This window comes from Calidris pugnax, unplaced genomic scaffold, assembly GCF_001431845.1.
Source record: "Calidris pugnax isolate Ruff unplaced genomic scaffold, ASM143184v1 scaffold270, whole genome shotgun sequence".
NCBI classification, from domain to species: domain Eukaryota; kingdom Metazoa; phylum Chordata; class Aves; order Charadriiformes; family Scolopacidae; genus Calidris; species Calidris pugnax.
This window is the reverse complement of record NW_015091277.1, coordinates 408605-432851: the sequence shown is the minus strand read 5'-3', so window position 1 is coordinate 432851 and position 24247 is coordinate 408605. Positions and strand designations below refer to the sequence as shown.

Genomic DNA, 24247 nt, shown 5'->3' with positions numbered 1-24247 from the left:
GGGGGCCGCCATGGCCTGGCCCTGCATCACCCGCGCTTGCTGCATCGCCCGTTTCTGGAACCAGCTGGATAAAGCCGACATCGCCGTCCCTTTGGTTTTCACCAAATATTCCGAGGCCACCGAGCATCCCGCCGCCCCCGCGCCTTCTTTTCCTCGTCCCGCCGCCCCCATCGAGACCCAACCCGCCGGTGATGGTGCGGGAGATGCGGTTCCTGGTCCGACCCGACCCGGTCCGGTCCCTCACCCATCTCCTCCCGCCGATTCGGTGATGCGACACGATTACAAACCTTGGAAGGTGCAGCGCCCGGAGCCCAGCTGCAAACCCAAAAGCGAGTACCAACCCTCGGATACACCCTTCGAGAAGGAGACCCAGTACCAGAAGGATTTCCGTGCCTGGCCCATCCCAAAAAGAGGGGACCATCCTTGGATCCCCAAACCGGGACCTTCTCCCGTCCTCGCCTTGGACCGCGGCTCTCCGGAGAAACCGGCTCAGGAGAAGAGAAGGAAGGTTCTTCTCCCACCCGAAAAGAAAGAGGAAGACCCCGAAGGGGAGGATGAGCATCCCAAAGGGGTGCGGGCCGGGGATGGGAGAGAGAAGGGTCGGAAGAAGGCGGAGGAGGCTGGGGGGCAGCAGCCGGAGGCGGGCAGGGGCAGGGCGGCCGCCGATGCTCTCAACAGGCAGATCAAGGAGGAGGTGGCGGCGGGGGTCAGCTCGTCCTACAGGTGAGACCCCCCTCCCCCTACTCAATACACCCCCCCATCTCCTCCCCAGTCCGTCTCCGGTCCCCTCTTGGCCATCCCTGGTGGGGACATCCTACCCTGGGAGGTGGGTGAACCAGGATTTTAGGGGGGTGGTGACCTCCTACTGGGGGGGAGGGGGTGTCTGTCCTTAAAATTCCCCACTTCTCTGGGTGTCCTGCATCGATTCCCCCCTTTTCTGGGTGTTGTTGATGGGATGCGGGTGGGTGCTGTGCGGGTAGTGAATCCACGGGGGTCCTTTTTGCTGGGTGGGTTTGGAGCAGGTTGAGGTGTCCGTTCCCTCCCCCCTCCTCTTCCCCATCGCTGCATCCCAAAATTCAGAAACACCCAGTTTTATGCAGGGGGGAGGTTTGGGTGCTCCCCCAGGGTGTGCAAGTGACCTCTGGTCCTTTCCAAACACAGCCCCAAAATCCCACCCGCCGTGCCACAAACCCCAAGGAGAGGCATCCCCACCGCATCGCCGCATCCCGAGGGGCCCACGGGTGGATGGGGGGGGGGTCCACGCACCCGTGGGGTACCCCACGCACGGGAGGATGCTGGGTGGCATCCCAGACCAGCAGCATCCCCAAGACAAAGCGTCCTAGGCCCGCTTGGGTGGGGCAGCCTTGGGATGCTGCCATGTTTAACGCGGCGCGCCGAGGTGTGTGTGCGTGTGGAGGGGGGTTTAGGGGGGGTGATCCCTCCCTCCATCCTCCCTGGGGCTAAAAAAAAAAAAGAGGTGCCCTGATTTCACCCCGTTTGGGATGTGGAGAGCGGGAAAACTCCTCCCCGGCGGGAGAGAGGCCGTTGTTGTTCCTCTCCGGGTGGGAAGGGGGTTGGATGCGCCGGGAATGCGAAACCCAAGGGATGGGGTGACTGCCCTGCGCGTACGTTCGCAAGGAGGGTTTGCTGAGATTGTGTTTTTCCAGAGCTTTCCTTGGCAGAGCCCGCTGCCGCCGAGGCCAGGGTGAGGGTAGGAAAGAGCAGAGCCGGGGGTTGTTGTCACCAAAGTGTAGCTGCAGCCTTTTTGCTTCTCCCCCGTCCCCTCTGTGAAGGTGTTTGTGCCTTTGAATGGTTGATTTTTTTTCTTCCTTGGGGAGGCTGAGGGGAGACCTTCTTGCTCTCTACAACTCCCTGAAAGGAGGGTGTAGAGAGGTGGGGGTCGGTCTCTTCTCTCAAGTCACAGGCGACAGGACGAGAGGAAATGGCCTCAAGTTGTGCCAGGGGAGGTTCAGGCTGGATATTAGGAAAAATTCTTTCACTGAAAGGGTTCTCAGGCATTGGAATGGGCTGCCCAGGGAGGTGGTTGAGGCACCATCCCTGGAGGTGTTCAAAAGACGGGTTGATGTAGTGCTGGGAGGTATGGTTTAGTGATGATGCTCCTTGTTTGTTGTGTGGGTGTCTATTTTTGTCAGTTAGGCTGATGGTTGGACAAGATGATCTTTAAGGTCCCTTCCAACCTAGAAGATTCTGTGATTCTGGGAGATTTAGAGGTGACACCCTGCCACCAGACAGGTAGTAAATTCAGGCAGGTTTCAAACGAAGCTGGGTTTTGACTCCCGTGTCCCACCGGTGACTGCGTGGAGGGGCAGAGCTGACAGTCACCTCCTTTCCCCACGGGTGGGAAAACGTTCGAGCAGGGAGATTTCGCTTTTTGCTGTAGTTTTGGGTCGGTTCTGGCTCTTCCCAGGGATGCGAGTGATGCTGTGGGCTCAGGTGCATCCAGGGGGGACGGGGGCGGTCGCCTGAGACGTGAGAAAATGGCCGGGGATTTTTGGAGGGTGTAAGGGAAGGGTTTTCCAGAAGTGCCCACTGTCCTTTAATCCCTTTTGGCCGGCTGTGATTGTTTTTGACTCAGCTTTTCGTCTGGTCAGCTTCCAAGGTCTGGTGATGGCAGGGCTAAAGCAGAAAGCCATCCTAGGGCTGGAGAGCTGTCATGTTGCTGTCTGCCGCTGTTGCAAAGGATAATTATCCTTATTTACTTGCATATTTAAATGCAGATTGCTCACCCTCCCCTCCTTCCACGTACCTTCCCTCCTGCCTGCTCCAGCAGATTCGTACGGCTGCCGTTGCTGCTCTGTTTCCTCCCCGAGCAAAGGGGTTGGGTCAGCTCAGATGTTAAACCCAAGAGGAACCTGAAGGAACCATGTTGCTCCCTCATCTTTCAGGGCACCCTTAGGGCTTCTCTTTCCCCTTGGATCCTCATCTGCTCTCCCATTTCCGTGTTTTTGTTTCTTCCTTGCAGCCTATTGCAAGAGAAGTGTTTGCTCTGACGCTCAGCCCTGGAACGTAAGCGCCTTTTCATTAGTGCAGAAATGATGCTGGGGCTGATTGTTCTCATTTTCTGTTCAAATTAGGCATCTTTGAAGTGTTGTTTCTTGTTTGGGTTCTTTTTAAAAGCCAAATTCTCCAAATCCTTATTACTATCGAGAACCCTGCTACTCACAGGAGTCCCTGCTGGGTGGGTTTTGAACATCTCCAAGGACGGAGACTGTTTGGGCAACCTTTTGGGCTACCCAGCAGGCAAAATGACCACCTAATGACCTTCCTGACCTTGGGCTCCCCAGTTCAAGAAGGACAGGGAACTGCTGGAGAGGGTACAGCAGAGGGCTACAAAGATGCTGAGGGGCCTGGAGCATCTCTCTGCTGAGGAAAGGCTGAGGGACTTGTGTTTTTTTAGTCTGGAGAAGAGAATAAAATACTCTCTATATAAAATACTCTATAAATCCTTCAAGGGTGGGTGTCAGGAGGATGGGGCCAGTCTTTTTTCAGTGGTGCCCAGGGACAGGACAAGAGGAAATGGGCACAAACTTGAACATAAGAAGTTCCATCTAAACATGAGGAGGAACTTCTTCACTTTGAGGGTGGCAGAGCCCTGGAAGAGGCTGCCCAGAGAGGTGGTGGAGTCTCCTCTGGAGATATTCAAACTCCACCTGGACACGTTCCTGTGAACCTGCTCTGGGTGGACGTGCTCTGGCAGGGGGTTGGACTGGATGATCTCCAGAGGTCCATTCCAACCCCAGATCATTCTGTGATTCTGCTAGAGAGGATCAAGGATTGCTAACGCAGGGCTTGTCCTCCATGGCCTTTGCTGGGCTTGTGTGCAGGTGAAGGCTCCCCAGCAGCCGAGAGCAGGGGGAGATGTCCTTACATTCTTCTCTAAATCAGCGTAATGTGATGCTCCGAGGCTTGGAAACAATTCCTTGGTGAAACCAAAGACCACACCAGTAACGGTTTTTTAAGCTCACTCTGTCCCCCTGTATGTTATTTCCAGGTGAGGGAATGGAGTGTGGGACAGAGTAAGCAACTCGCCCAAGGTCATTAGGGTGAAAGGGAGGAATTCCCTTTTCTAATCTCTTTATACCAGACCTCCAGAGGAGAGGTGATGCCCGGTGGTTCTGGCCACAGAGGATGGAGGATACTCCCAGCCCAGGGGATGGTTGATTTGTTTGCATTAGTGTTAGAGCCCAGAAACCTTCAGCACAGCCAGAGCAGCAACAGCAAGAGACTGCCTGTGCCCAGAGAGCCTACGGAATAAATAGGATTTATTTTTGTTTATATTATTTACTTTATTTTTACCTTGCCCATGGCTGGGGGGTTGGAACAAGATGATTTTTAAGGTTCCTTCCAACCCAAACCATTCTATGATTCTATGATTCTATGATTCTATTTATATTAGAATCATAGAATTGTCTAGGTTGGAAGGGACATTTAAGATCATCTTAGATCATATTATTTATATTGATATTATTCATAGTCATATTATTAATCTTTACCTTTATACTATCCATCTTTATTTATATACATTTATTAAGTATTTATTTATATGGAGGATTTTAAAATTTATTTATGCCCAAATAAATTCCCTTGGCAAACCAAGGGAAACAGTGGGAGGACACACGCATTCCTAGTGGTCTCCAAGAGTTAAAGGACTCCCAGGGCAATGTTTGGTTTGAAGCCATCAGTGGCCAGTAGGTTTGGAGGCAATCAAGTCGTGCATGATGGGCCTGTGGTGAACCTCATGAGGTTCAACAAGGCCAAGTGCAGGGTCCTGTACCTGGGTCAGGCCAACCTCTGGTATCAACACAAGCTGGGGGATGGAAGGAAGGAGAGCAGCCCTGCTGAGAAGGACTTGGGAGTGTTGGTTCATGAGATGCTCAACATGAGCTGGCAACGTGCGCTGTCAGCCCAGAAAGCCCCCCACATCCTGAGCTGCATCCCCAGCAGCGTGGCCAGCAGGGCCAGGGAGGGGATTCTGCCCCTCTGCTCCGCTCTGGGGAGACACCCCCCACCCAGTGCTGCCTCCAGCTCTGGGGCCTCAGCACAGGAGAGACATGGACCTGTTGGAGCGGGGCCAGAGGAGGCCACCATGGAGATGCTGGGAGGGCTGGACCCCCTCTGCTGGGAGGACAGGCTGAGAGAGTTGGGGGGTTCAGCCTGGAGAAGAGAAGGCTCCAGGGAGACCTTATAGTGGGCTCAGGGCTGGGGTCGGGGTGCAGCTTCAGGGCATCATTCTCTTGTTTGCTGTGACTGGGTGTGCTTTGCTGGGACCCAGGTTCCAGCACCGAGGTGCTTCTTGCCTCAGTTTCCCTCCCCAAAGCACAAGGTGCCCAAGGAACTTTATAGGAGCAGGCTGCAGCTCCCTTCAACCCCCTCTTCCTGCAGTCCTGCTTCTCATGGTGGCCTGTGGACCCTGAGGGACAAAGTATGGACCAGGGCATCCTTCAGCAAGTAGTTTATGGGGCTGACCTGACTTTTAGATAGGGGTCAGGACCCGACCTGAGGGCTTTTCAGCTCTTGCTGCTGGATGGAACCCTTTCTTGTTTGATGATCTGGTGTCCTATTGGAGGATCTGGTGGCATCATTGAGGGCTTTATCTGTACTGGGCCTTGGGAGGGGATTTTGGCCCCTGAACTCCTGGAAGGGATGGGCAGAGCTCTTCTCTCTGCTGCACTGAAGGATGGAGGGGGCCGGGGTTGACCCTGGGACCAGGGAGAGTAGGTGATGAAATGCACAGAAAGTGGCATTTCCTGGTGGAAGTGGAACAATTCAAAGCACATTTGGCAAAAAATGCAAGAAGAAATGAATGTTTTCCATTTTTGTTTGAAAATTATGGGAAAATGTTAGAATTAAGTATTTCCTGGGTGGTTTTTTTCCTTCTTCTTCTCTGCCTTGCATTCTTCTCCTTTTGTTACCTTTTTTCCCTGAAGAAAAAAAAAAAAAAAAAAGCTATAAAAGGGGAAGTTTCACCCCTTTTCCAGAGTGCTGAAATAAGAAGTAAGGCAAGGAATTTTCCCCAGAGAAGTAATTTTGTGAAAGGTAGTTTTCAAGTTTTTCACCAAAAAGAATTGTTTTTTTTTACCAACGCAATTATTTATTCCTTTTCCCCCACCAATTTCCTTCCCTGTCAGAGGAAACAAAACAAAAAAAAAGGCTTCAATGGAAAAATTTGGACTGCCTCTAGTATTAATGAATCGCCTGTTGCTAACGTTCTGTCATTCATCTCAAGCCCTGGAGGTACTAAAGATGTGGAGCAAATGAGAATTTGTAGTAGCTATAGAGATGAATGAGTCAGCGCTGGAGACTTGCTCTGTATTTTTTCAGAGAGACAGAAGAGATAATTTAGGGAAGGGGTGTCCACGCAGGGAGGGGCTGGAATGAGCTACATGAGTTCTTGTGGACAACAGGATGACCATGAGCCAGCAACGTGCCCTTGTGGCCAAGAAGGCCAATGGCATCCTGGGGTGCATCAAGAAGAGCATGGTCAGCAGGAGGAGGGAGGTCATCCTGCCCCTCTGCTCTGCCCTGGGGAGGCCCCAGCTGGAGCACTGGGACCAGTTCTGGGCTCCCCAGTTCCAGAAGGACAGGGAACTGCTGGAGAGGGGACAGCAAAAGGCTACAAAGATGATGAGGGACCTAGAGCATCTCCCTTATGAGGAAAGGCTGAGGGACTTGGGTCTTTTTAGTCTGGAGAAGAGAAGACTGAAGGGAGATCTAATTAATGCATACAAATACTTAAAAGGTGGGTGTCAGGAGGACGGGGCCAGTCTTTTCTCAGTGGTGCCCAGTGACAGGACAAGAGGAAATGGGCACAAACACGAGTATTAGAAGTTCCACCTAAACATGAGGAGGAACTTCTGAGGGTTGCAGAGCCCTGGCAGAGGCTGCCCAGAGAGGTGGTGGAGTCTCCTTCTCTGGAGACATTCAAAACCTGCCTGGACAAGTTCCTGTGCAATGTGCTCTAGGTACGGTCTGGCAGGGCAGTTGGACTAGATGATCTCCAGAGGTCCCTTCCAACCCCATATCATTCTATGATTTTAAGGGCAGAGAATTCATACTCCATCATTATAGATGTGGAAATGTAGGGCTGGAAGGATGTCCCAAGGTCATCTGGTCCATATCCCGTTTCTGGGGAAGGGGATGATATGTCTACACCACACCAGATTGATTTTGTCTAACCTATTCCTGAAAATCTCCAGTGGAGGAGATGTCCCACCTTCGTGGGACACCCAGTAACAATGCTCGTACTGTTAGATCTGCCAAACTTGGTGGGAAATTTTCTATTGCCTTCTGAAATTTTGGATCATATCCATAGGTTGGGTCTGTAATAGTAGATTTAACAGTTTCAGGACACATTTCTGGTCATGGGAATGTGATCATCTACACCCTTCAGTTGTTGAAACAGTCCTTAGCCCGCTTCCCAGGCTGGATTTGTGAGCAGGTACCAATCAAGAACTGATCCCAACAAGCAGTTTGGGTGCAACCACCTTGTTTTGACTCTGGCTCAGCAGTTACTTGATAAGTACCTTTAGCAGCAGGAGGAGACAGGACGTCTGCTGATACCACAAGGACCGGTCATATGAGAATGTAATAACCATGTGTGGAGAAAAATCTTGTGTTTACTAAGAAACAAAGAGGATGGAGATGGGTGCCGTGCTGTCCTGTCACACTTTGCGTCTTGATCTCCTGGGGATATAGTCTACCAGCCAAGAAAGGCTCTTGGTAGTATCTCCAAGTTGGTGTATTTGCCAATGTATTCCTGCAATCACATTAAGGCGGACAATATCCAGCCCCAAAAGCCAACTGAGAGCTTCTCAACAGTGCAGGCAATATCAAATTTGGCTACTTTGACTGTGTGCAAGGTGGAGCTGGGCTGTGTGTGCCATAGGACAGGGGTTGAGCAGGAGGAAGAGATGGAGGTGGCATTCAGGTGGTGGAGTCAATGTGCTTGAGCGATTTTCCCTGGATGGGACCCTCTGAACCAGTAAGCCCAATTATTTAGTTTGTTATTTGGTCTTTGCGAGGAACATCCAAGGCTCTGTCTCAGAAATAAGGAATTTTTGGTTGCACAATGCCAGATGGAAGGGTGCACCAAGACCTCAGTCTCTGATGGTTTGCAACCATCGTCTCATTTCCAGTCTGAGTCAATGGACAGGTTAGCTATAACCCAGTGTTTTGTTGGCACTGGGTTACTTAGTGCTTTTCTCCTATCTGGAGGTCAGTGCTTGGTGTCTCCAAGTACAGTATCCCCATCGTTTGGCTCTGTAGTTTTTTAGTTGTCTTTTTACCCCCTGTATCAACTGTTTTTCTCCAGCTCTTCCTAGATGAAATCACTGTTTCTTCAACACAGATGCAGATTGTTGCCCTTTGGAGATGAGACCCCCATCTCTATTGAGACTCACATGTCCTACTTGTGGGCATCACAGATGCATCATGAATCCCCCACTTATCCTTTGATAACCAGGACCTCCATGTCGTTCTCCTCCTTAGGCAGTTCCAGCCTTGGAGCTCCCATCCCATATCAAAAAATCCTGGTGATTAGTACCGAGCAGAGAATCTAGTACTAATAATTTTCATCCCATCTGAACACAGCAGTCAAGGTCAATCCTTGTCTTCCTCTGTGATATCCCGATCCTTCTCCGTATTGGTGCTGCCTACAACGTTGTGCCATTAGGAGGTCTCATCAGTGTTGCCCTATTTTTGTCTGCCAGAGTCAATCTTAAAAATGTTAAACACTGCTAACCTCCTTCCAGGCTGCAGCTCAGCCTTCCAACACACATCATTGTCATATTTCCCTTGCCCACTTTCCTGTTCTGCTGATGTTCGCGTTCACTGGCTTAATTAATGATTTCCCACGTGGCCCTGTATCAAATGCTTTACTGGAACCAGATAGATTTTCTCATTTCTTTTGTCTGCTAAGTCAGTTATCGTATCAAAGGACATGTCAAACATCTTTCCTCCTCCCCTCCCAGTTGCTGCCGTGTCTGTTTAGACCACCAGCTTCTCCTGGATGCAGGAGCAGATGCTGTAGAGCAGACCCCGCTTTCTCTTGGCGGCTTCAAGCTATGGCTGTAACACAAACAATAAATAAAGAGGAGAGGAGAGGGATCAGCTAATTTAGACAGGAGGACTTTCCCTGTCCTTCCTTTGCTAAATAAATCACGGACGGCCGTTGTAAATTTGTCTTGTCTCACATTTAGAGCATGACCTTTGCTTTTCGCGTCTCCTACCGGTTGAACAAGCCTTCACTTTCTAAGCACTTCTCCACTCTATCCTACATCAATCTTGCTTTTCTTTGCTCTTAGTTGAATGTGTTTGTCACACTAATGTTGATATCTTCAAATAATCCTTGCCACACCAGGGTGAGAGCATGGATGCTCTCCTGGAAACGTGACCATCAGCATCAGCCAGGGGGGAAAAGGCAGTTTTAGGGAAGTTTTACCTACATCAATCTTGCTTTTCTTTGCTCTTAGCTGAATGTGTTCGTCGCACTAATGCTGATATCTTCAAATAATCCTTGCCACACCGGGGCAAGAGCATGGATGCTCTCCTGCGAGCGTGACCATCAGCATCAGCCAGGAAGGGGAAAGTCATTTTTAGGGAAGTTTTATAGGATGGAAGTTTTATTTCTCTTGATTTATAACACAGTATTCTAGATATCCTTCCAATGTCCTTCATATTTATATATATATTTGTGTGTATATATATATACACATATGCACATACACAAAACAAGCTGTTCACCAAGTTACTGCTTTGACCTCCAACTCATCGCTCCTCCCCGAGTCCGACGTTGCGGGTGTTTTATAGCTAACACATTCTGCTTTCTATTAATAACTCCTTTTCCTCAAACGGTGCCTTCACCTGAAGGGACCCCGCAGCACTTTGCAAAGCCAGTGTGTGTACGGAGAGACTCCTGCTGCTTTGGGAGAACGGCTGTTGAGACTGTGAAACAGGGCATTTTGGTGCTGGGAAGGCTGGGAAGGTGGGGAGGCTGCTTTTTTAAAAAAATCTTTTTTTTTTTTAATTTTTAAATTTTTCAAATGTTTTAATTTTTTGGTTTGTCAATTTTTTTTATTGTTGTTTTGGTGGAGGTGTAATTCAGTTTTGCAAGGGAGGATTCATGTGAGGGATGCTCTCAGGCTGACGGGTGGCTTGCCTGAAATGAGGAACAGCTCTGAGGAAAAAGACCTTAGAGTTCTTGTGGACAAGAGGATGACCATGAGCCAGGAATGTGTCCTTGTGGCCCAAGAAGGCCAATGGCAACCTGGGGGGCATCAGGAAGAGTGTGAGCAGCAGGTGGAGGGAGGTCGTCCTGTCCCTCTGCTCTGCCCTGGGGAGGCCCCAGCTGGAGCACTGGGACCAGTTCTGGGCTCCCCAGTTCCAGAAGGACACGAACTGCTGGAGAGGGTACAGCAAAGGGCCACAAAGATGATTAAGGGCCTGGAGCATCTCTCCTACGAGGAGAGGCTGAGGGACTTGGGTCTTTTTAGTCTTGAGAAGGCTTAGGGGAGATCTCATTAATGTGTACAAAAACTTGAAGGGGAAGGAAGACAGGGCTGGTCTTTTCTCAGTGGTGGACAAGACAGGACAAGAGGGAATGGGCACAAACTTGAGTATAAGAAGTTCCACCTAAACCTGAGGAGAAGCTTCTTTACTGTGAGAGTGGTGGAGCACTGGAACAGGCTGCCCAGGGCGGTGGTGGAGTCTCCATCCCTGGAGGGATTTAAGAGCCAGACAGACGTGGTGCTGAGGGACGTGGGTTAGTGGTGGGTTTTGTCAGTGTCAGGCTGATGTTTGGACTTGATGATCTGAAAGGTCCCTTCCAATATAAATTATTTTATTCTGTGATTCCATGACTTGCCGTAGCCGCTCTTCCAGGCAGCAAATCAGGAGCACAAAATAACATCCCCGGGTGGGGATTTCTATTTATCATTTTATTATCGTCAAAGCGTCTCCCGGCTCGTCCTTGCTGCCAGCAGATTTGTAAAATCTTGCTGTTCAGCTGGTGCGTGGTTGCTTAACGCCAGGCTTTACATTCCTCTGTTTTTTAACTCCAAAAGTACCACCGCAGAGCTGTAAAGGAAGCGTTTCGGCATCGGTTACTCCATCTCCACTGTAGGGGCACAGAAAATGCCAGAAAATACGCCCAGAACTGGGCATGTTTAGTTTGGAGAAGAGGAAGCTGAGGGAGGACCTCATTGCCCTCTACAGCTACCTGAAAGAGGTTGTAGAGAGGCAGGTGTTGGCCTCTTCTCCCAAGGGAATAACGACAGGATCAGAGGAAATGGTCTGAAGTTGGGGCAGGGGAGGTTTAGATTAGATATTAGGAAGAATTACTTTACTGAGAGGGTGGTCAGGCACTGGAGCAACCTGCCCAGGGAGGTGCATCCCTGCAGGTATTTAAGAAACATGTAGATGTGTATGCAGCCTGGCTCTTCAGGGCATCCTCTAGTGCCCAAGATGACTGGGCATGTTTAGTTTGGAGAAGAGGAAGCTGAGGGAGGACCTCATTGCCCTCTACAGCTACCTGAAAGAGGTTGTAGAGAGGCAGGTGTTGGCCTCTTCTCCCAAGGGAATAACGACAGGACCAGAGGAAATGGTCTGAAGTTGGGGCAGGGGAGGTTTAGATTAGATATTAGGAAGAATTACTTTACTGAGAGGGTGGTCAGGCACTGGAACAGCCTGCCCAGGGAGGTGGTGGAGTCACCATCAGTGCAGGTATTTAAGAAACATGTAGATGTGTATTTCAGTGCATGCTCTAGTGCCCAAGATTGTTGGTTTGTGTCTGTTGTGGTGGTGGTGGGGTTCTGGTGGGGAGGTGGGGGTGTTGGGTTTTTTTGTTGGTTTGTGGTTTGGTTTTTTTTTTTGTGGTTGGACTTGATGATCTCAAAGGTCCCTTCCAACCATGAAGATTCTGTGATTCTGTGAAAATCAGACTGTTGCAAGCTGAAGATTCTGTGATTCTGTGAAAATGAGAGTGTTGCGAGCCGCGGGCTGGCTCCCAGCAGCCGTGCATCCATCCGTAGGACTCCCACTGACTGCAGTCGGCTTTCTCCTGCACGGCAACCTCCCTCCCCATGTCAATTACCTCTTGCACGGTGCGTTTTTTCCACCCGAGCTTTCAGGTGCCAGCTTGGAAAGCAGCCAGAGATTTTCTCGCTGAGTTGCTTCACAAGGTCGCCCTTTCCTCAGCTGATGTTGCTCAGAGGCTGCTTTTCTTTTCTTGCTCTTGAAAAGGCTTGAAGGTATACGTGGGGCTGGGCAGGCACTTTACTGCTTGTCTATCTTGGAAGGCGAAATCAAAATGAAGGTGTTTAAAGAAAAGAGTAGCCTTTTAGAGCAGAGCTATGTATTTATTGCGAGGTTATTCTGCTCGTTGACATCAATAGGGCTATTTCCAAGAGCTCCAGCATTGCCACTCAGGGCTTCGCTTAGCCCAAAGCCCAGCTCAGATCCCCTTTCTCTCCCCAAAGCCCTGCAGGACCAGGGTGTCCCCTTACAGGACCCCCTGCTCTCCTGTAGGATTAAAAGCTCGCGCCCTAGTGTTGATGTTCTCAGAAGCTCCAACAGGGTAGGTTTAGATTGAACATTAGGAAAGAATTTTTCACCGAAAGAGTGATAGGGCATTGGAACAGGCTGCCCAGGGAGGGGGTGGAGTCACCATCCCTGGCTGTGTTTAAGGGCCGTTTAGATGCAGTGCTAAGGGACATGGTGTAGGGGAGGACTTTGTAGAGTAGGGTAGATGATTGGACTCGATGATCCCAAAGGTCTCTTCCAACCTAGATGATTCTATGATTCTATGATTCTATGATATCCTTTTCCACGCTCAGCCCCATCATGCTCCCCTTGCACAAGATATAAACAGGCTTCTTGTTGGTCTCCTGTGTGTAAGGGCTATCTATCAATTAGAAGATGCTTATGTACAATTATTAGGTGAATTAGTTAGTTTTCCTCCACTCAGTCTTTTTTTTCTCCTGAGTCCTTCCCATTAAATCAGCTATAGAAGGTATTGTGGCCACATGGGGAGGAGGAAAGATGGGCAGGTCGTTCATTCCCCAGCAAAGGAGATCCAATCCGTTTCTTCCAAAGCAAAAACAAGACGACATCATAGAAAGCATATACTTATGGGGAGCTGGACAGTTTGGGCTTTCCAGAAATCCAGTTAGACCAGATAAAACCTTAGCTTTAGGAAGGCTGGAGTTGGCCAGCCGGTTGCAGTAAAGAAACCTCCATTTTTGTGTCTGGGTGCTGGGTGAATGGCAAGGGGGGAGGTCATCAGGTCATAGGAGGAGGAAATCCTTCAGGATCAGCCCTGATTGCTGAGCTTCAGGCTTTTTCAGGCTTCCTCCCACATTTCCCTTTGCCTTTCACCTTGAAGGAGGCTGCCCATCTGCTCTCGGGTGGGCAGCTTTGCCTAAAAGAAATCAGCACATCATGCTCTGATGGGCTGGAAACACAGGCAGGGCCATGAACCCTGACTGGTCCCATTCCCAGATTTGAGCAGCAGCAGTGCTGAGGGTTGGTTTATTGGGCTAAGAACATCAAGGAGAAGCTGCAGGTGCTGTTTTACTGCAAAGGAAGTGGGGTCCCTTTCCCTTCTCAAATCCAGTGACTGTGGAGATCCATCAAACTGAGCCCCATCTGGAGGTTGAAAGGATGCTGGGTGTTTTGCAAGCTCTTTTGCAACCCGAGCCACAATTTACCACCAGTGCAACAGAGCAAGCTATTGGTGGAATTCCTAAAACTAAGGGGGGAATTAGATGCAAAGGAGTTTATTGGGCTAAGAACATCAAGGAGAAGCGGCAGGTGCTGTTTTGCTGCAAAGAAAGCAGGGTCCCTTTCCCTTCTCAAATCCACTGTGACTGTGGAGATCCATCAACCTGAGCCCCAGCTGGAGGTTGAAAGGATGCTGGGTGTTTTGCAAGCTCTTTTGCAGCCCGAGCCACACTTTACCACCAGTGCAACAGAGCCAGCTATTGGTGGAATTCCTAAAACTAAAGGAGGAATTAGATGCAAAGGTCTGATTTTGCCGCTTTGCTGGATTTCTGGAGGCCAGCACAGAATCATGAATCACAGAATGGTTTGGGTTGGAAGGGGCATTAAAGACCATCCAGTTCCACCCCCTTGCCAGAGGCAGGGACACCTCCCAGCAGACCAGGTTGCTCCAAGCCCCCTCCAACCTGCCCTTGAACCCCTCCAGGGATGGGGCAGCCACAGCTTCTCGGGACAACCTGGGCCAGGGTGCCACCACCCTCACAGGAAAGAGTTTCTTCCTGAGATCTCATCTCCATCTCCCCTCTTTCAGTTTGAAGACATTACCCCTCTTCCTATGGCTTCCCTCGATGATCAAGAGTCCCTCCCCAGCTTTCCTGGAGCCCCCTGAGGGACTGGAAGGGGCTCTAAGGTCTCCCCGGAGCCTTCTCTTCTCCAGGCTGAACCCCCCCAACTCTCTCAGCCTGTCCTCACAGCAGAGGGGCTCCAGCCCTCCCAGCATCTCCGGGGCCTCCTCTGGCCCCTCTCCAAACCTGGCCTTGAACCCCTCCAGGGATGGGGCAGCCACAGCTTCTCGGGGCAACCTGGGCCAGGGTCCCACCACCCTCACACCAAAGAATTTCTTCCTAATATCAAATTTAAATCTCCCGTCTTTAAGTTTGAAGACATCACATCACGCCTCGTCCTATGGCTTCCCTCGATGATCAAGAGCCCCTCCCCAGCTTTCCTGGAGCCCCTTGAGGGATTGGAAGGGGCTAGAAGGTCTCCCCAGAGCCTTCTCTTCTCCAGGCTGAACCCCCCCAACTCTCTCAGCCTGTCCTCCCAGCAGAGGGGCTCCAGCCCTCCCAGCATCTCCATGGTGGCCTCCTCTGGCCCCGCTCCAACAGGTCCATGTCTCTCCTGTGCTGAGGCCCCAGAGCTGGAGGCAGCACTGGGTGGGGGGCCCCAGAGAGGAGCAGAGGGACAGAATCCTCCCCCTGGCCCTGCTGGCCATGCAATGCATGGTGGCTTGCGGATCAGGTCTTTGACCCTGCTTTGTCATGTCCTTCTGAGGTTGGTGGCCCCAGAGCTGGAGGCAGCACTGGGTGGGGGGTGTCTCCCCAGAGCGGAGCAGAGGGGCAGAATTCCCCCCCTGGCCCTGGCCATGCAATGCATGGTGGCTTGCAGATCAGGTCTTTGACCCTGCTTTGCATTCTCTTTATTCAGATACAAAATGGGTGCACAAGAAGGTCTGAGATGGAGGGAGATAGGAGGGGGATGGGAGGTTGGAAGTGCGAGATCCTATGAAGGTGTGGGAAGCCCTGGGTTGGGTTTACACAGGGCTGCTGTGGCGTGGCTGGGTGACAACCTGCCACCGGGTCCCCCCTGCATCGGAGTGGGGGATGAATGCGCCGGCCTCAGCCCAGCAGCCGAGCTTGTTGCCGTGTCTGCCCGTAGCTATGGCAACTCAGGAGGAGGATTCCCAGAGAGGGATGTGTTGGCAAGCAGCCTGGCAGAGGGAGGACACAGAGAAAAAAACCACGTGTTCCTTCCAGGGAGCTGGGATGGGCTTCGGCAGAGAGCTGGGGAGATGCTGTCGTTGAAAGTTGCGGTGCTTTTTCCTCCTTCAGTGGGGTAAAAGCCCCTGGCAGCGTTGGACTTTTTCCTCCTTCAGTGGGGTAAAAGCCCCCGGCAGCATTGGACACATCATGGAATCACGGAATTGTGAGAGTTGGAAGGGACCTCTAGAGATCATCTGGTCCAACTCCCCTGCTAAAGCAGGAATGCCCAGAGCACATCACTCAGGAGCATCCAGGTGGGTCTTGAAGATCTCCAGAGAAGGGGACTCCACAACCCCCCTGGGCAGCCTGTTCCAGGGCTCCGTCACCCACACCATAAAGAAGTTTTTTCTCATATTTGAATGGAACTTCCCATGTTCCAACCTGAGCCCATTGCCCCTTGTCCTATCACTGGAAACCACTGAAAAGAGTCCGGCTCCAACATCCTTCAACCCACCCTTTAGATACTTATAAATAAGGTCCCCCCTCAGTCTTTGCTTGTCCAGGCTAAAGAGTCCCAGCTCCTTGAGCCTTTCCTCGTAAGGGAGGTGCTCCAATCCCTCAATCATCTTTGTTGCCCTACGCTGGACTCTCTCCAGTAGTTCCCTGTCCCTCTTGAACCCATCACTGCTCCTGTAGTTGTAACTGGTACCTTATTGCACTTCAGGGATTTTTAAGGGCAGAATAAGGCGCCACATTTCATCCATCTAATCCTGTGCCGAGTCCTTCACTTGTGCGTGGCTACATCATTTTTCATGCTGGAGTTGGAGTTCAAAGGGATCTTGACATATCAGGAAAATAGCCTGAAGTAAATGAGAAGCCGTTCAGGAGGGGTGAGGGCAGAGTGCGACACAGAGGTAGGAATCACCAGCGGTAGCAGCCCAGACAGAACAGCTGGGGCAGGAGCAATTCTGCAGTGAATCCCAAATCACGTGTCAGTAATGTTATTGTGTTGAAAAAAAAAGGAGATTAACTGACAAAACCACTCCTTTTTTTTTTTTTTTTTTTAAATAGGCTTTGGGTAAGTAATGTACTGAGATGTACATTGAAGAATTTGACATGTAAGATGTGACATCCTTCCACATTAATAAAGCCTCAGGTGGACTCTTTTATTCAGGTTTCTGGATTTATACTTCAGCGTAGCTGCAGACCAGAGAAAGTCCTGAGGACATCCATTAGAGAGGTCAGGAGCATGGAAGGCATGGTTGTTGCAGAAAGCTGGAAAGTATTGAATGGTTTTGGACAGAGGGCAGAGTACCCCGGAAAAGGGGATAATTGTCTTTCGGGGATATGAAATATGACGGTCCATGGGGATGCTTGAGCCCGCTGTAGTCACAGTCAAGAGCAGCAGGACTTGGAGGCTGAAAGTTAAAAATGTACTAAGTGCTTTGCTGGAGCAAGTCCGAGGGATATTGTGCATCTCTGGAGACGCCAGCAGGGTATCTCCACAGTCCCTCTCTTTGAAACGAGGAAAAAAAAAATCAGTCATTACCATTCATTCCCTGCATTGATTTTCTGTCTGCAGTGACCTTGGTGCTGCTTGCTATTCTTTATGCTCCCCAGGGCACCGGTTGGATCAAGCAATTATAGTTTTAATAAAAGGTGCCTGGGTGTATGCGTGGTGACATTGGATTCATATTCTATTGATGGCTTCTGCTGATCCTCAATCATTACCCCACTGTCCCCCTGCCATGCTCCCAGTCCTTTATCCCGTGTTGGGGTCTGGCTGTTGGAGTCTTATCCCATGTTGGATTTTGTGTGTCTTTATGACCAAGACCCAATAACCCGTTAGTGGGTCATGGAGATGCTGGAAGGGCTGGAGTCCCTCTGCTGGGAGGACAGGCTGAGAGAGTTGGGGGGGTTTAGCTTGGAGAAGAGAAGGCTTTAGGGAGACCTTGGAGCCCCTTCCAGTCCCTCAAGGGGCTCCAGGAGAGATGGGGAGGGACTCTTGATCATCAAGGGAAGCCATAGGAGGAGGGGGTATGGTTTGACACTGAAAGAGGGGAGATGGAGATGAGATCTCAGGAAGAAATTCTTTGGTGTGAGGGTGGTGAGAGCCTGGCCCAGGTTGTCCCGAGAAGCTGTGGCTGCCCCATCCCTGGAAGGGTTCAAGGCTGGACAGGTCTTTGGGCAACCTGGTCTGGTGGGAGGTGTCCCTGCCCAGGGCAGGGTTCCAGATTTGGAACTCAATGATCTTTAAGGTCCCTTCCAACCCAAACCATTCTGTGATCCTCTGATAGCGGGCTCAGAGCCTGTTAACATGCGTGCAGAGCTGGTGATTTGAAGTCAAAGGCATCATTGCTCGATGGCAGAGGTTAATATGGGACCACTGACCCTGCCTTGCCCATCTCAAAACCACCGCAGGGGAAGAGCTTGTGCCGGCACAAGAGCCGGCTCCATGTGGATATTGCAGAGATTGATTGGAATTCGGGGCAGGATCAGGATTTGATTCGTCCAGAGCAGAGGGAGCATCGAGTGCAGCCACGAGTCACCCCTTTGAACTGCTTTATCTTTGCTCTCAGCAGAGGAAACCCAACGTGACAGCTTCAAGGCAATCATTTTTCCCCACCCTCCTTCGGGTTGATTTTTTCTCTTGGCTGGAATGCTCGTTATTTTTCGTAATGCAATATTTAATTATTACTTAATATAAACATTTTATGAACTGTTACAACGGGTGAATTATTTATGGGGGGGGAAGGAGAGCTTTTTCTGAGCCTTTCTGCTCTGTCGGTTGCAATAAATATCAATCTAGGAGTGTGTTTAAAACATGCATGCTCTGCCTGGGAGACAAGAACAGTGCCGCCTTCTCTCATCTTGTCTCTCAATTAAGTACCTGCTTAATACATTTGTCCCCAGTATGTCTTTTTTCTCCATTAAGCTTGGAACAGCTCCAAAAGAAGAAGTATTTGCAGATTGTCTCATATCCAAATGCATGTTATTTACCCAGTAGATACAAATGGCTCCGAGAGGCTGTAAACATTTGCTGTGCCCACAAAAGTGCTTAGTAATAACAAATCCTCCTTCCAGTTCTTTGGAAAAGACTTATAAAACTGGTTGCTTTTAATTTTTAGTCCCCAAATTTACTGCCTGAGGGCTTTTCTTTTGCTTTAGGAAAGGGATTGCAGTGCATGCTTTTGTGCGCTGGCAGCTGGGTTTGGGTTTTGGCAGGTAAGTCTGTGATTGCAGGTGCTTGTACAGAACGTGCTGTGATGGGGGTGTTATATTTATTCCTACATTAAAAATCTCATTCTTGGGAATCACAGAGTCACAGAATTGTAGAACGGTTAGAGTTGGAAAGGACCTTAAAGATCATAATGTTCCAACCCCCTGCCCTGGGCAGGGACACCTCCCACCAGACCAGGTTGCTCCAAGCGCACTCCAACCTGACCTTGAACCCCTCCAGGGATGGGGCAGCCACAGCTTCTCTGGGCAACCTGGGCCAGGGTCCCACCACCCTCACAGGAAAGAGTTTCCTCCTGAGATCTCAGCTCTATCTCCCCTCTTTAAGAGTCAATCCCTTGCCCCTCCTACTATTGCTCCCCTCCCTCATCAAGAGTCCCTCCCCATCTGCCCATCTCTCCTGGAGCCCCTTGAGGGACTGGAAGGGGCTCCAAGGTCTCCCTGGAGCCTTCTCTTCTCCAGGCTGAACCCCCCCAACTCTCTCAGCCTGTCCTCCCAGCAGAGGGGCTCCAGCCCTCCCAGCATCTCCGTGGCCTCCTCTGGCCCCGCTCCAACAGGTCCATGTCCTTCTGATGTTGGTGGCCCCAGAGCTGGAGACAACACTTGGGGGGTGTCTCCCCAGAGCGGAGCAGAGGGGCAGAATCCCCCCCCCTGGCCCTGCTGGCCACGCTGCTGGGGATGCAGCCCAGGATGTGGGGGGCTTTCTGGGCTGCCACTTCACGTTTATGGCTCTTGTTGATCTTCTCATCCACCAACGTCCCCAAGTCCTTCTCCTCAGGGCTACTCTCAGTCCATTCTCTGCCCAGCCTGTATTTGGGCTTCCATGATCCAGAGATATTTTTAGGGCTATTTACAGCCACATTATGATCGCCCCATCCCCTGGACTGTGTGTCCTTGGACACACAAGCATCAGTGCAGAGATGTGTCAAAGCAAGTTGCCCATTTGCCACCTCCTTCAAATGCTCCAGGCTGGGTCTGGAGGTACCAAAAGACCCCAGGACGTCTGACCCTTGGGTGGTATCATCCAATTGGCTTCCAAAATCATGACCATACAAGATGCTGCCGAAAATGAGAATGGCCTCTGAGTCTCAAAGCTTTCTGGGGTTTTGTCCCGGCCTGTGCAGCTCTTCGGGCTTTGTTTTTTGCACGCAGCATTTCTAAATCCCCTTCACTGGCACAGGCAGCCGTGCTCATGCCCTGGGGTTTTCTTTCATCTCTTCTTGGTTTTAGCTCCCCAGTGCATGTTAGGCGCAGACTCCTTATGTCTGGCAACAGAAAACCACGTCTCTACTCCGATTTTTCTTCCGAAAGGAGTAAATCCTACACTTTGCATGCTGCTTGCTGCTGAGTACAATGCCTCTCGTTTCCAGACGCTCTGATTTCAGGGCTGCTTTTGGCTTTACACCTCTCCTTCAGAGCACAGCACCAGCCTTGGTAACACAGGGCCATCATCTCACGTGTGTGAACGGTGTTTCCCTGATGGTTTCAGCATGCTCAGAGCGATGCTTTTGATCAAGCACAGAGAGGGAACCTCTGAGCTTTGCTTTCAGGGCATTCAACTCCTTGCAAACACTGGAAAAGCCAGTTAATTATAAAATCTCCTTCTTCCAGAACCTACTTTCTCACCGTTTCCCATATAAAGCTTTCCAACGGCCCTCCTCATCCTCTTTTATTTCACGACAGCTTTTGTGCGGGCAGCGTGGTACCAGCAGTGACCAGTAATTGCTTCGTTCACTCACATCGGTCCTTGTTTTACCTAATTAGGAGGAGATTTCACAATACAGCCATCTGCTCCAGTGCCTTGTGCTGTCTTTTTCCCAGACTCCCCTGGGACAGCTTTGATGGTCCCAGTATTTACTGATTCGGTACCATGGGACCCATCCATTTGTTGGGGAGCTGGAGTCATCAGGGCATCCCCATTACATCGTTGTGGGTGCACAAGTGATGCTGATGGCTTCCGAAGCTTGTAGAAGGGAGGATGGGGAAACAGAGAGTGTTTCCTGCACTCATTTTCTCATTTCCTACAATTCATCTACTTTTGTGCCTCCTGCAGGCAGGGATGGCTGCTAAAGAAAGATGGGTTGACTGGAAGTGGCATAGACTTGAGTATTACGCTTTAATGGACCTCTTTCTCCTCCCCATGACACCCGTGCTGCCCCGGTGACTTGTGGTGGTGTGTTTTATGGTTTCCTAAAAAAATGCAAGGGCATATTAAGCTTTGTCCTCTTCTCTTCCCAAAGCAGCTACCTCCCAGTGCTCCCACTCTGTCCCCCTAAATTGCCTGCCCATCGGCTCAGCCTGGTTTAGTCTTTCCATGGTGCTTTTAAAACAACCTTCCCCACAGCACCCAGGGCAATTTCAGTGTAATTTCCCCATGTTTCCTCCCCAGTGATTCCACATATGTCATTTAAACTCCAGAGCAGGAGCCTTGCGCCTTATAATCCACAGAAAAAAATCAAATTTATTGTCATTTAAACTCCAGAGCAGGAGCCTTGCTCCTTATCATCCACAGAAAAAAAATCAAATTTACATCTAGATTTTGCAGCCCTTGAAATAAGACGGTATTAAGGGTAAGGGGGGGGGGCAGTAGGGGGGAAATCCGACTCAGCCCTTCATTGCTTTCCCTTAGCCCAGTAATCCTTTATTTTAAGATCCTCGCTCAAGCCTCAGCTCTCCTCTTTCATCTACTTACTTCACACCCAGCTTTATTATGGTTCTTCCAGTTAAAAAAGAATTGCGACCTCTTAATTTCAACTAAAGAAATATTCAGTGGGTACATTGCAGAGAAAGGCATAAAATGGAAAGCACAATTCAGCCCTCTCTGTCTAAGCCAGCAACAGGCTTGTCACTTTTGCTTGTTAAAAAAAAACAAAACAACTTTAGATTCATTATATATATAAAATCTGGTAAAGATATAAAATAAAGCATGAGCTCAAGCACATGCACACACATAGCCGCAACAGAGGCAGGTGATCAGAGCAAATGTAGGTTAATCTTGAGTTCATCCACATCCTGTATTGTATTAGTGGAGGCTGTGTCGTTGTCACACTGCGTATGTCGTGTGTAGCACATCTCCCTACGCCTGGCTTCACCCGCTTGAGCTACACACTTGGGACACGGGGGAAACGGGGCTCGTCAAGCCACAGAACCGTTTGCTGTGAAATATTCATCGTGTCGGATCTGTTAACCCCCGGCTGATGGATTCGAGGGATTTCTGCTGGAGTAGTTCTTGGAAAAAATGTCTGCACCAGACAGGGGGAAACCACAAACGTGTGGGCCGTGCCACCCACAGGCATGTCGTGTGGATGGTTGATGGTCATGGACTTGAATCCTCTTTCCTCCTCTGAGAATAAGATATTAGACATCCAAAGCATGTATATATAAGACGTTTGGACTACATGTTATTTTCTATATTTTACTTTGTAGACTAAAATAGGATAAAATTGAGTGTCTTTGGAGCCTAAGGGTATGTGTGTGCTTTGCTTTCACAGGCGATATTTCAGCTTGGAGGTTCTGAGCTGTTGCAGTGTTAAATCACTTAGGAGGTACTTGGTTGTTACTACACTCAGATCATAGAGTCATAGAATTGTCCAGGTTGGAAGGGACCTTTCAGATCACTGAGTCCAACCATCAACCCAACACTGACAAACCCACCACTAACCCATGTCCCTCAGGGCCACATCTGCCTGGCTTTTAAATACCTCCAGGGATGGTGACTCCACCACTTCCCTGGGCAGCTTGATAATCCTTTCGGCCTATAAATTTTTCCTAATATCCATCCTAAACCTCCCCTGGTGCAACTCCTCTGGTTTTCTCTTGTCCTACCGCTTGTTACTTGAGAGAAGAGACCAACCCCTGCTGGCTACAACCTCCTTCCAGGGAGTTGTAGACAGTGAGAAGGTCTCCCCTCAGTGATTTCACAGAATATAAAAGGCCATCCTGGTTACAGTTTGGCCTCTAAGCTGCCCTGCAGGTTCCTCTGTCTTGCAGGCATCTAGGAGGCATATCCATTGGGGCGAACAGCAATTGTGGCTGTGACCTTGCATCATTATCTCCATTGGCCTCAGAGAAGCGGGAAGGAGGATGCTGTGAGGAGACGATAGGGTTAGACCACATGTTTGTCTGCCATGGGCAGTATGCACAGAAGAAATATGTGGTATTCAAGATTTTCTTTGCATTGGACTTTTGCAGCATGTTACTGCTCCAGCCCAGTGCAAGGAAAAACTTGAATACCACGTATTCTGGGCGCTTGGTTTACTGCTCTTCTACTTGGTGGTCAAGGTCCTTGTTTCTCAATATCTTCTTCATGAACTTTCATGGAGATCATCATGGTCTCCCTTTTCCTAGCGTTGGCCTTCTTGCCATCTTGGACATGTAAACCTTTTGAAATCGGGTGACTACGTCTTCTATTAAAGCCTGCAGCAGAGTTGATTTCATATATTATGTGAACCTCAGACCATGATTAACTAGTCTCTTCATTTTTCATGTGTACAATTAAGTTCTTAGGAAACCTGGTGCCCAATCAGCATGTGAAGGTTATTCAGATGCAGTCATATAGTAGCTACTACGGTGAGGAGCAAGTAATTATGCTCCAAGTCATCAATGCAGCGGCAAAACAATAGCTGCTATTTAAGTTTCACCGTCTTCCTCCTCTACCCCCTTTGCTGCTGAATCTATTTCTACTCCTGTGCCAGGATGAGCAATTACACTGTCATGCAGACTAGAAATGAAATCAAAGAGCAACACTAATTTTGAGCTGCATTGGGAACACAGAAAGAAGAGAAGTAACGAGTCCCTGAAGGGATCAGAAAAAAACAGCTCGTCGAATAACATGGCTGCAACAGAAGAGCTTCTAATTCATGTCACACAGCCATTTCCTGACCTTCCTTCAGAGAAACCCATCCTCCTGCATCCGTGATTTGGGTGATAATTGAGTAAATCCTGGCAAAATCTTACCTGTCGTGCCCAGCACCGCCCCTCTCCATCTTTTACCTCAAGGGCAAACCTTGCGGTTCCTATGCAGCTGAACTGCAGCATCACTAAAGCATCCCCAGGCTGGAGAAGGGCCAGGATCTGGGGAACGGGAGCTGTCGATGAGCTCAAGCAGCTTCTCAACAGAGCTTTCAGGAAAGTCAGGACAGGGAGTTTTCCCCAGCTGTCCCTGCCCGGCACTACGAGGATAAATGGTCTTCTTGAAAACCCCCACTACTACAGCAGAGCAATCTGGACCAGAGCTGTTGTCTGCAGTGTTGGCCAGTGAGATGCATATACATATAGATATCTATCATATATATGTGATCTATATATACATATATATATTTCATGTCCTTGGGCAGCAGCTTTTCATTTCTCTAAAAGTCTGGTCCGACGTTGCCAAAAAAAGTGATGCCTTTGGATTCTCTCCCCATCCTGCTGCTGGATCTCTGGGGTGTTCTGATTGTGCTACGAGTATGCAAAACGTAATTGCTTCATTTGACCTAAAAAACTTCCTTTTCCCCAGCCTTAGCACATCTTGC

General features: G+C 49.8%; 1 protein-coding gene across 1 annotated transcript in view; it reads left to right on the top strand.

The window, feature by feature from the left end:
- The first annotated feature begins 10 nt into the window (after positions 1-10).
- The window catches only part of MAP6 (microtubule associated protein 6), a 50680-nt gene continuing 26443 nt past the window's right edge, over positions 11-24247 (top strand). Inside the window, exon 1 of the mRNA XM_014960615.1 lies at positions 11-723. Within this exon, the coding sequence (XP_014816101.1) occupies positions 11-723 (713 nt within the window). The remainder of the gene's footprint in view (positions 724-24247) is intronic.